Source organism: Xyrauchen texanus, chromosome 12, assembly GCF_025860055.1.
Source record: "Xyrauchen texanus isolate HMW12.3.18 chromosome 12, RBS_HiC_50CHRs, whole genome shotgun sequence".
Taxonomy (NCBI): domain Eukaryota; kingdom Metazoa; phylum Chordata; class Actinopteri; order Cypriniformes; family Catostomidae; genus Xyrauchen; species Xyrauchen texanus.
The window spans coordinates 48,165,014-48,177,966 of record NC_068287.1 but is presented as its reverse complement, the minus strand read 5'-3'; the positions used below and the strand labels follow the sequence as shown (position 1 = coordinate 48,177,966).

At 38.9% G+C, this 12,953-nt stretch overlaps 2 protein-coding genes across 2 annotated transcripts in view; both read right to left on the bottom strand.

Moving 5' to 3' along the window:
- The window catches only part of LOC127652407 (uncharacterized), a 746,522-nt gene that overhangs the window by 26,321 nt on the left and 707,248 nt on the right, over window positions 1-12,953 (bottom strand). The window contains exon 20 of the mRNA XM_052138529.1: window positions 3,455-3,631. Within this exon, the coding sequence (XP_051994489.1) occupies window positions 3,455-3,631 (177 nt within the window). The remainder of the gene's footprint in view (window positions 1-3,454; window positions 3,632-12,953) is intronic.
- The window catches only part of LOC127652415 (NACHT, LRR and PYD domains-containing protein 3-like), a 148,876-nt gene that overhangs the window by 111,036 nt on the left and 24,887 nt on the right, over window positions 1-12,953 (bottom strand). The window lies entirely within an intron of this gene.

The following is a 12,953-nucleotide window of genomic DNA, read 5'->3' as shown; positions in this document are numbered from 1 at the left end:
TATTAAAGCTTATGTCAATGTTAAGTATGATGAACAAATGTTCTCCCATCTTTACTTTAAACACCCATTCATGAGTTTGCTTGTCAAGTCAAGTGGTTATTATTGTCGTTCAACCATATACAGTTAGTACAGTATACAGTGAATCGAGACAATGTTCCTCCAGGACTATGGTGTTACATAACAACATAGGACAAACACAGAACCACATGAGACTACATAGACTAAATAACATTCCTACATAAAGTGCTTGTGCAAATGTGTGCAAAAAGACAACAATGTAGTAAACAAAACATACTATGAAATAGTGTTCTATGGACATAGCAGTTATTGAGGTAGCAGCCAGGTATAAAGTGACAATGAATTAAAGTGCAACTCTGGACATGTGCAAAAGTTGGATGGTGTACAGGTGTGTGTGTGTGTGTGTGTGTGTGTCAGTCCAGTCTGAGTATTGAGGAGTCTGATGGCTTGAGGGAAGAAGCTGTTACACAGTCTGGCCGTGAGGGCCGAATGCTTCTGTACCTCTTGCCAGATGGCAGGAGGGCGAAGAGTTTGTGTGAGGGGTGTGTGGGGTCATCCACAATGCTGGTTGCTTTTCAGATGCAGCGTTTTGTGTAAATGTATTTGATGGAGGGAAGAGAGACCCCGATGATATTCTCAGCTGTCCTTACTATCCTCTGCAGGGCTTTGCGTTCCGAAATGGTGCAAGTCCCAAACCAGGCAGTGATTCAGCTGCTCAGGATGCTCTCAATAGTCCCTCTATAGAATGTAGTGAGGATGGGGGGTGAGAGATGTGCTTTCTCAGCATTCCAAGAAAGTAGAGACACTGCTGGGCTTTCTTGGTGATAGAGCTGGTGTTGAGGGACCAGGTAAAGTTCTCCGCCAGGTGAACACCAAGGAATTTGATGCTCTTGACGATCTCCACAGAGGAGCCGTCGATGTTCAGCAGTGAGTGGGCAGTCTGTGCTCTTCTAAAGTCAACAACCATCTCTTTTGTTTTGTCCACATTCAGAGACAGGTTGTTGGCTCTACACCAGTCCGTTAGTCGCTGCACCTCCTCTCTGTATGCTCACTCGTCGTTCTTGCTGATGAGACCCACCACGGTCGTGTCATCAGTGAACTTGATGATGTGGTTTGAGCTGTGCATTAGTGCACAGTTGTGAGTCAGCAGAGTGAACAGCAGTAGACTGAACACACAGCCCTGGGGGGCCCCAGTGTTCAGTGTGGTGGTGGAGAAACTGTTCCCGATCCGGACGTCCAGGATCCAGTTGCAGAGGGAAGTGTCCAGGCCCAGCAGGTTCAGCTTTCCAATCAAGTGATGAGGAATGATTGTGTTGAATGCTGAGCTGAAGTCTATGAACAGCATTCGAACATATGCTTCCTTTTTATCTAGGTAGGTGACGCCCAAATGGAGGGTGGTGGAGATGACGTCGTCTGTTGAACAGTTGGGGCGATAGACGAACTGCAGTGGGTCTAACGAGGGGGGAAGCTGGGTCTTAATGTGCCTCATGACGAGCCTCTTGAAGCGCTTCATGATGATGGGTGTGAGTGCGACAGGGCGGTAGTCGTTGAGGCAGGACACTGAAGACTTCGTCAGCATCGGGACAATGGTGGTGGCCTTGAAGCGTATTGGAACGACGGCGCTGCTCAGAGAGATGTTGAAGATATCGTAAGAACATCTGCCAGCTTGTCTGCACACCCTCCAAACACACTGACAGGAATGTTGTCTGGTCCAGCAGCCTTCTGTGGGTTGACTCTACATAGAGTTACTCTACACATGTTTGTGTAAACAAGATCTAGTGTGTTCGCCCCTCTCATTGCAAAGTCCACATACTGATGGAATTTAGGAAGCACTGTCTTGAGATTCGCATGGTTGAAATCTCCAGCAACAATAAACGGTCCTTCAGGGTGAGCATTCTGCAGTCCGCTAATAGCATGCTCAAGACCCACATAGCACTTGAAGTGGAAATGGTAACAGGTTGTTAAGGGTAAACTAATTTGGCTTGCTGTAAGAATGAGGGTCTTGAGCATGCGGCTCGGCTCTAAGTTCCACCTAAGGGGTGCTGAAGGGATGCTGGAAGAATCGTCAAGGGGGTGAGATAAGCAGCTGCTTATATGTGCTTGCATTATTTTTGACAGGGCTAACTTTACAAGCTCCTCCTGAACCTTCGTTTATAACTCCTTTAATAATTTGTTACAGACATTTCATAAAGAAATAATATGTATATCAATAGAATCACAATGGTGTTAAAATATTCACAAAAAGAATATACAATACATACATTCATAACATAATTCACATTCACAATGGGAATGAAAGTGAGGCTGTGAGGGATAGACTTACCATCTGTTCAGTGACATGCACTGTATAAAGCTCTATAAAGCTTCTAGATCCCATCTAATCTTCCACAACTCACATTGTCTGGAGTTTTTTGTCTACTGTAATTTCTTGGAATTATATTTTTCAAATGTTCAATGTCAACAGCAGAACGATCCAAAAAGCACTTTAAATGACTATACAACCCATTGAAAAGAGGAACAATGTATAAATGCAATGCTCTTATTGCATCACTTTTTATTTGGAGAAATCCAGTCATAATTAAACACATTTTTTTTATTCAGTCATTTGTTACCTCACTGTGCGTTTATGATATTGCCGTTTTGTGTTCTCCTTTTGCATTTTTATGATATTTTGCTGTGTCTTTTCCCTGATCCTTAGATGCAGTTTGTGTCGAGGATCTGAGGTACATTTGAGTTGATATCAGATGTCAGATTCTGAACTGATAATCTCATGTGTGACAGACGTTGAGGTGTTTGTAAAGAGCTCTTCACAATATAGAGGTGAATTGTGAGACTATCTGAAACTGTCCTCTGGTAATCCATCAACTCAAATATCTTCCCACCAAAATAAAGTCTCCAGTTGAAATAGACATGTCGGAAATATATCACTTCTATTGACAACAATTCTTATCCTCACAGTCTAATAATAATTCACTAATATATTACAATAATATTAAACCTTACTGGGTTCCAAAACACAAGTGTGTGAAGTTGTAGTTTTTCCACACTGTGTTCATTCACAGAAATGTTTTTTTTAATATAAATTAACATCATTCTTCCTACTTTGTTTATTAAAAACTGTCGGGAAAACATGCTTTCATTACTTGTAACAAAATGCTTTAAACATGCTCTAAGCTGTTAGGTTGAAATGATGTTCCCTCTGATTGTTCCTCATCTGAACATTTGAAGAAGTTTGTCATAAAGAGCTGGTAAAAAATTTATGTTGTGATAATTTTTAATGGTGATGTCAAAATCAAAATGACTTGATTCCCTTAAAAGGAACCAGATTCAGCAGAGGGAACCCATTCACATGAACAGATTAACCACAGCTATGAACCACAACATATCCATAATTTATATTCCAATTCCAATGTAGTAATGAACTGCCAACACAAACCTCAGTACTTCCAGTGTACAGTGAGGACTCTTCAGTGCATCAGAGAGCAGCTTCACTCCTAAATCCTGCAGGTCATTGTTACTCAGATCCAGCTCTCTCAGACTTGAGGTTTTTGATGATTGTTGAACTGAAGACAAACTTTTACAGCACTGACCAGTGAATCCACAACCAGCCAATCTAAAAAAAATGAACAAAATTATCAAAAAGTAGTTTTCTAAAACAGATTACTCCAGAACTAATCCAACACAGTTTCAGTTTTCAGTCGGATGTCTGACACACTTATAGACTCAGAATGACAGAGGGGTGATGGATGTGCTGAACTCTATTTCTGATTCCCTGTCACATGGAGCTCACCGAAGTAACAACAGGAGTACCGTGTAAAAATAAACAATTATAATAGTGATTTAGGATGGATTCATGAAGTAACTTTATGCTGTGGATGTGTGTGATTGTGTGTTTATCCTCTCTGGGTTTGCCACAGTTTTCAGTGAGAAAAGGCTTTCGGTTCAATAAAAACAGACTGTTCTGCCTCCGCTTTCTTATTTTATTAATCATTTTAGTGTTGGAGAATCCCAGAAAACATCTTGGTGACAGAATCACTATGGATTACAATCAGTGTTTGTGATATGCGGCTGTGAGTGTGATTGCTGATGAAAGCATTCAGATCAGAGCATGACATAATCCTAAAAATAAAAAATATACTGTCCCTTGGATTAATTCAGATATATTAAAATTAATGAAAAAACGGGATCTTGCTTTAAAAACAGCAAACAGATCAAAGTTTAGTCATGATAGACAACATTTCGCTATGTTACGGAACAAGGTGCTAAAGTCGTTGAGAAAAGCAAAGGCTGATTTTGTTCTGAGGATAATTAATGAGGCGAGAGGAAATTCAAAAACAATCTGGAATAAGTTCAGCTACTTAAAAGGTGACAAAAGAAAAGATAGGTCTTCACTTGAATTGATGGTTAACGGGAAGCTGACTAACAATCCAGCTGATGTAGCCGAAGCACTAAATTATTATTTTGTTGACTCGGTAGTCACAATTACACAATGTTTTCCCCCAAGTATACAGAAATTTATACAGTTAATACAGGTGAACAAACCCTTACTCTAAGGCAGCGTTTCTCAACGGGGGCGGTACCGCCCCCTAGGGGGCGTTTGGACAGTGTTGGGGGGCGGTGTGAACGAGGCAGCAGAGAGGGGGGCGCTCAGGCACAAATGGGGGGCGTTACTCAGAGGTACTCAACAGGCGGCCTGCGCAAAAATCTTTTCAGCTCTTCTCCTTAGCCTATGTCTTCGTCTTGCTCGGATTACTGCTGCCACTTCACCAGGAGGGTATGCCAGGAGAGCCGCTTCCTAAGTTACACATGCTTTTAAGAGGCGGAGAATTTTCAGCGCAAAATAGAGGCGCGCTTTCACCGGCTTTTTCTGTACATAACGCGGAATAAATAATTAGGCGCATAATTAGTGCTCAGGGCTCACACTAATGACCGTAATTAATTAAAAGAAAGTGGCTGTTTTTGACGTTGTTTTTTCTTCGGTTCAGTTCAGGTGGCTGAGCTGTTGTCGTCTTTGTTCGTCATTTGAAATCAAATGACCATTTGTAGGCTATTCAAATTTGAAGCCTAGTATATATTGCCTAATTGAGTGTGCGAACGACCGCCGCTTTTTCATTGGCCATTTAGGTTAGTTACGTTATTGTTCACGTGATTGGTTCATCTTAAAAAAATTTGTGTGTGATCCTGAATTTGTTTGAATTTCTAAATACATTTGCAATACCTTTCAAACAATCCATGTGTTTTTGCATTTTTTCCAAACACAATATTACTCAACTTGAGGCTTTTACATGTAGTTTAAATACAATAAGAAACTTCTGTTTCAGTTTTTTTTTACCAAAAACTCAGGCTTCAGGTATCAGTGTTGCAATTGTTTGGCTGTAATAGTATTTCTGAAGTGTTTTTTTTGTTTTTTTGGGGGGCGTTAAGAGGATCATGAAGAGGTCAGGGGGGCGTTTCTTCAAAAAAGGCTGAGAACCACTGCTTTAAGGGCAGCCTCTGAATTAGACGTCTTAAGAACAATTACATCTCTTAAACCATCCAGAGCAAAGGACATATTTGGTATGGATGTGGTAATGCTTAAAGAGCTTAGTGAGTCGTTAGTTAATCCTATCACTAAAATTATCAATCTTTCAATTTCTCAGGGGATGTTCCCATGTGCTTGGAAGTCATCTGTTATTGTGCCTATATTCAAAAGCGGTGTTCCTCACTCTGCTTGTAATTACAGACCTATTAGTATTCTACCTATAGTCTCAAAGGTTGCAGAGAAATTGATGGCTGCACAAATCACTAATTATTTGAATAACAGATCTTTTGTTTTACATCCAATGCAATTTGGCTTCAGAGCAAACTATTCAACTGAGATGGCAAATTGCTATTTCACTGAGAAAGTTAAGTCTCTATTAGATAAAGGAGGGGTTGTCGGGGCTGTGTTTCTTGATTTCAGGAAGGCCTTTGACACCATAAATCAAAGAATTGTGTTGTCTAAATTATTAAGTTTTAATTGCTCTCCACATACGTTGAGATGGATCGAATCATACTTGTCAGGTTGCACACAGTTTGTTAGTATACAGAATTATAAGTCAGCTCCTCTAAGTATATCCACTGGTGTTCCACAAGGATCTATTTTGGGTCCTTTACTTTTTATGTTTTACATCAATGATCTTCCATCTGTCTGTCCTAATACTAACATTCAAATGTATGCAGATGACACTGTTATTTATATACACGGAAGTAGTGTGTCACAAGTTGCAAATTAACTTACAGAATCTCTGGTTCATGTTGCGGCTTGGCTAGAACAATGCTGCTTACAGTTAAACATCTCTAAGACAGTGTGTATGTTTATCACCAAAACTAAGAATTTAAGTATAGTGCCAGATGTATTTGTATCAGGGGAAAGATTACAAGTTGTATCTGAATATATGTACCTTGGTATTCTTATTGATTCCAAACTTTCATTTAAGGCGCAGGTTAAAAAAGGTCTGTAACCGGGTCAGATTTAGTTTATCAAATTTTTTATTTATTTGTGATTATATGTCATCTGAAGCCGCTTTGATGTATATGCATTCTATGATCATTTCTCATATTACCTACTGTTTAACTACTTTGTCGCAAGCTAGTATTACTACACTGAAACCACAAGAGTCTTTGTATAAACAATCACTAAAAACTCTTGATAAGAAATCAGTTCGGTTTCATCACTGCTCAATATTAAAAAAATACAACTTGCTAAGCTGGGATAACTTGATCAAATATGTACATATCTGTTTGCGGTTTAAGACTATACATAGCCTGTCTTCACCACTAAAACAGTTTAGTGATCTGTAGATCACCGGTGGGGAAAGGGGGGACTGTATTATCCCTCTCAAAAGAAGTAACTTTATCCAGTCTGTATTTTCAGCCAAAGCTGCAAGGGAATGGAACTCCATCCCATCAACAATTAGACGATTACATGCTTTTGGTTCTTTTCAGTCTCATCTTAAAAATGGTTACTGACAATTCAGCACTGTCAACATTAGTGTTGTATTCTTGACAATAGACTTCTTTGTACTAATTGTTCTTGGCTATGTTGCTCTCTTCTGTTGCCATCTTTCTCTCTCTCTTTCCTTTCTCTCACGTTTACTTTGTTTTAGATAATTCACATTTATTTTGTATTTATTTTTTTCATATGATGTGTATATGTGTGATGCTCTGTCTCTGTTTTAAGGGTGACCGTTTAACATTCTGTCAAGGGTCTACAGATGAAAAATAGCCTTTTGGGCTAATTCTGGCACATTTACATTTATGTTTATTAATGTGCATTAACCCTGTAAATAAAAAAATAAAAAAACATGTGGTCAGTTCTTCAGAAAAAGAAGCTCATTGGTCACTTGATAAGAACACAAGAGCCCAGCCCAGCGACTGAGCGTTGTTTTTTTTACACATCAGAAGTGCTTTGTTAGTTGTTAAGAGGATCATGAAGAGGTCAGGGGGGCGTTTGTTCAAAAAAGGTTGAGAACCACTGCTTTAAGGGCAGTCTCTGAATTAGACGTCTTAAGAACAATTACATCTCTTAAACCATCCAGAGCAAAGGACATATTTGGTATGGATGTGGTAATGCTTAAAGAGCTTAGTGAGTCGTTAGTTAATCCTATCACTAAAGTTATCAATCTTTCAATTTCTCAGGGGATGTTCCCATGTGCTTGGAAGTCATCTGTTATTGTGCCTATATTCAAAAGCGGTGTTCCTCACTCTGCTTGTAATTACAGACCTATTAGTATTCTACCTATAGTCTCAAAGGTTGCAGAGAAATTGATGGCTGCACAAATCACTAATTATTTGAATAACAGATCTTTTGTTTTACATCCAATGCAATTTGGCTTCAGAGCAAACTATTCAACTGAGATGGCAAATTGCTATTTCACTGAGAAAGTTAAGTCTCTATTAGATAAAGGAGGGGTTGTCGGGGCTGTGTTTCTTGATTTCAGGAAGGCCTTTGACACCATAAATCAAAGAATTGTGTTGTCTAAATTATTAAGTTTTAATTGCTCTCCACATACGTTGAGATGGATCGAATCATACTTGTCAGGTTGCACACAGTTTGTTAGTATACAGAATTATAAGTCAGCTCCTCTAAGTATATCCACTGGTGTTCCACAAGGATCTATTTTGGGTCCTTTACTTTTTATGTTTTACATCAATGATCTTCCATCTGTCTGTCCTAATACTAACATTCAAATGTATGCAGATGACACTGTTATTTATATACACGGAAGTAGTGTGTCACAAGTTGCAAATTAACTTACAGAATCTCTGGTTCATGTTGCGGCTTGGCTAGAACAATGCTGCTTACAGTTAAACATCTCTAAGACAGTGTGTATGTTTATCACCAAAACTAAGAATTTAAGTATAGTGCCAGATGTATTTGTATCAGGGAAAGATTACAAGTTGTATCTGAATATATGTACCTTGGTATTCTTATTGATTCCAAACTTTCATTTAAGGCTTAGGTTAAAAAAGGTCTGTAACCGGGTCAGATTTAGTTTATCAAATTTTTTATTTATTTGTGATTATATGTCATCTGAAGCCGCTTTGATGTATATGCATTCTATGATCATTTCTCATATTACCTACTGTTTAACTACTTTGTCGCAAGCTAGTATTACTACACTGAAACCACAAGAGTCTTTGTATAAACAATCACTAAAAACTCTTGATAAGAAATCAGTTCGGTTTCATCACTGCTCAATATTAAAAAAATACAACTTGCTAAGCTAGGATAACTTGATCAAATATGTACATATCTGTTTGCGGTTTAAGACTATACATAGCCTGTCTTCACCACTAAAACAGTTTAGTGATCTGTAGATCACCGGTGGGGAAAGGGGGACTGTATTATCCCTCTCAAAAGAAGTAACTTTATCCAGTCTGTATTTTCAGCCAAAGCTGCAAGGGAATGGAACTCCATCCCATCAACAATTAGACGATTACATGCTTTTGGTTCTTTTCAGTCTCATCTTAAAAAATGGTTACTGACAATTCAGCACTGTCAACATTAGTGTTGTATTCTTGACAATAGACTTCTTTGTACTAATTGTTCTTGGCTATGTTGCTCTCTTCTGTTGCCATCTTTCTCTCTCTCTTTCCTTTCTCTCATGTTTACTTTGTTTTAGATAATTCACATTTATTTTGTATTTATTTTTTTCATATGATGTGTATATGTGTGATGCTCTGTCTCTGTTTTAAGGGTGACCGTTTAACATTCTGTCAAGGGTCTACAGATGAAAAATAGCCTTTTGGGCTAATTCTGGCACATTTACATTTATGTTTATTAATGCGCATTAGCCCTGAAAATAAATAAATAAAAAAAAACATGTGGTCAGTTCTTCAGAAAAAGAAGCTCATTGGTCACTTGATAAGAACACAAGAGCCCAGCCAGCGACTGAGCGTTGTTTTTTTTACACATCAGAAGTGCTTTGTTAGTTGTCAGAATCATTAACTCAGTCAAGTGATTAATGCCCTGCCAGCCAAATATGATGTAAATGAAGCTTATGACTGAAAATGTGAGGGCATTTACTGTTTCAATGTCTGATTATTTCTACTGAAAATCACTGACCTCAGTATCTCCAGTGTACAGTGAGGACTCTTCAGTGCATCAGAGAGCAGCTTCACTCCTGAATCCTGCAGGTTATTGTTATTAAGGTCCAGCTCTCTCAGGGAGTTTGATGATTGTAGAACTGAAGACAAACTTTCACAGCACTCATAAGTGAGATTACAGCCTGCAAGTCTTTAACAGAGAATGAAATACAGCACAATAAGGAGATTTTATATTGATCAAATATTGAACATAGATCTTCATTGATCCAGCTGTCTGTAAGAAAAAGCCTATGGACAGGAGGTGGAGTTCAGGTTTATTTTTTCTTTAATCAAATATGTATTGCTTTTCAAAAGTATACAACAGTGTGTGCATAACATATGATATCATTTATATTTTGAACATTATTGCGCCCATGTTCCCCTTGCCACCCCTCCTTTCTTGTGCATTCCGGCCTCAGACAGGTTTATATGTACAATATCAAGGAATTTATCAATCCAGTGTGACAAAGTGAGGAAATGTGTGGGTTGCCAGTGCAAAGCAAGCATTTTATGTCCAGAAAGCAACACTTGTTTCCGTTAAAATGATAAACATAAAATATGTGGAGTGGAGGTGGCGTAGTGGGCTAATGCACATAACTGTTATTCAGAAGGTTGATGGTTCGATCCCCACAGCCACCACCATTGTGTCCTTGAGTAAGGCACTGAACTCCAGGTTGCTCCGGGGGGATTGTCCCTGTAATAAGTGCACTGTAAGTCGCTTTGGATAAAAGCATCTGCCAAATGCATAAATGTAAACTGAAAGAGAATTCATCTTTAAAATTGTTAAACTTTTGCGTATGAGTTCCTTCTGAACCGACAGATCCCCCCAATTTTATTTATAGCTGATGTAATTTCTGTGCCACTAGTACCAATGAATGGAATAGCAAAAATACAATTTGTTTTCAACCAGCTTTCTGTACATGCCCCCATCTGCTGTTTATTGAACAAGCATATTCATTTATGACTTGTTATTTTATATTAAATAAGGTTATTAATACAATTATTATTTAATTATTTTTAAACACGATTAAGAATCTTATTTTATATAAATTACACAATGATGATTCATCGACTTTATAGACATTACAGTTTTATTGTCTGTTAATGCCTTATATTCTGTAAAGCTGCTTTGAAACGATGTGTGTTGTGAAAGGCGCTATACAAATAAAATTGACTTAACTTGACATAGTCCCGCCCCAAGCTCAAACCATTGGTTGAGTCAGTGCTGTTGTGACGGGGTCGCTAAAAAACAAATAGTGGCAGTTTCATAGTGCCACAGAGACAGTGTAAATGGCTCAATTATATTTGTGTCTGCATATTAAGATAGGATTGGAGAAATAATTTTTTTTTCTGCTCACTAAAATTGTACAGAGCAGTTATCGGAGTTACCGTAGACTTTGTCAGTTCGAACCAGTCTGGCCAATCTCTACTGACCTCTCTCATCAAGAAGGTGTTTTGTCTGCAAATCTACCGCTCACTGGATGTTTTTTTTGTTTTTGGCACCATAAATTCTAGAGACTGTTGTGTGTGAAAATACCAGGAGATCAGCAGTTACAGAAATACTCATACCAGCCCGTCTGGCACCAACAATCATGCAATGCTCCAAATCACTGAGGTAATTTTTCCCCCCATTCTGATGGTTGATGTGAACATTAACTCAAGCTCCTGACCCATATCTGCATGATTTAAATGCACTGCCCTGCTGCCACATGATTGGCTGATTTGATAACCACATGAATAATTAGGTGTACAGGTGTTCCTAATAAAGAGGTAATTCAGTGCATGTTAAAACTTTAACCCTTTAAACAGTGTTTCAGAACACAACTTTCTGCAGAACTCTGAAATATGTGTTCTTAAGTGCATGTAATTTGAGTCTATAATGTGGCTCGTCCTGTTAAATACTTGATAATCGTAGCTGCATTTCACTTCAAGCAGCGTTACTGCTCCATGCTCCCTACACACTGAGCAGGGAATGTCTGTAGCTGTGTTCTGATTCCCAGGGTCCCTCCACAGTGTTCATTGCTCCCTACTCACTACATTCACACAATCACTGTTTGGGATTGACAACCACAATTACTTTACAGGTGTGAGTCTTGAAATATTCTGTTCACACAACAGCTTTCAGTAGCTGCTTGAATACTTTCTGAATGAATGAATAACTGAAGACACAACCGTATTCTATCTGTAACCATAGTGACAGTGATTGAATCACTTCCTGCTCAGCTTCTGTTCGGACACTCTTGCTTACTGCTCCGCGCTTTTGCTCTATCGCTTTTATATTTTCATATTTTATCATCTTTTATCAACTAATTTTAACTAATTTTAACTTAAACAAATCAGCACAGTGCTCAAAAGCTTGGACTACTACAAAAAAAAAAAAAAGCAGAATTCTTTTGTCCGACCAGCCTCCCACTGAAAGTTTTCATTCCAGGGAAGGGAAAACACAACTGCCTACATTCAAAAGGATAAGAGAAAATGCCTCTTCTGGAATCTACTTGCTGCACTAACTGCCACAAACTTTTACAAAGGATTGCAGTTCTTGAAACAAAGTTATTTACAGGACCACCAAATCAGACGGAACACACAACAGAGCTTTGTCATGGACGCCCTCAGCATACAGCCAGTGAGTCCCATGAATCTAGTGCTCCTCGACAGGCCATACTGAGTGTAGAGAAACAAACCGATCGACTTACAAATCGATGGCAAAAACAGAGAGCAAGACCAAAAGGCACTCGAGACATCAGATTGTCACGAGCATCTCATATTGCCGCAGTAGCATCCTCTACCCCAGATACGGCTCTGACAAGGATTGCAAACACTGGTTTCCTACCACCACCTATACATCTTGAGAACAGATTTGAAGTATTAATGAATGAGGAATCCTTAAACGTGATGAATGTGATCGAACACAGACTGAATCAGCCAGTAGCTAACACTGATGTCAACTGGCGCTCAAGGTCGAGCAGACAGCTGCATTCAGCTCAGAGCGCAGCCGGGCCCAGGACTCTGATAGTGGGTGACTCCATAATCAGAAACATTAGCAGCAGGGATACTACTACATGCTGCCTTCCACAAGCAACAACCTCGGATGTAAACAGGGAACTTCAGAACATTCTGATGAAACATAAGACTGCAAATCGACTCATCATTCATGTGGGGAAGAATGATATTCATAAAGAGCAGTCAGAACTCCTTAAAAAGGATTTCAATGAACTTTTGAAACACTTAAAAGACTGAAAGTTCAAACATTCATCAGTGGACCACTTCCAGCAAGAGGAACAAACAGGTTTTCACGGTTGCTTGGGCTTAATACATGGCTGCAAAAA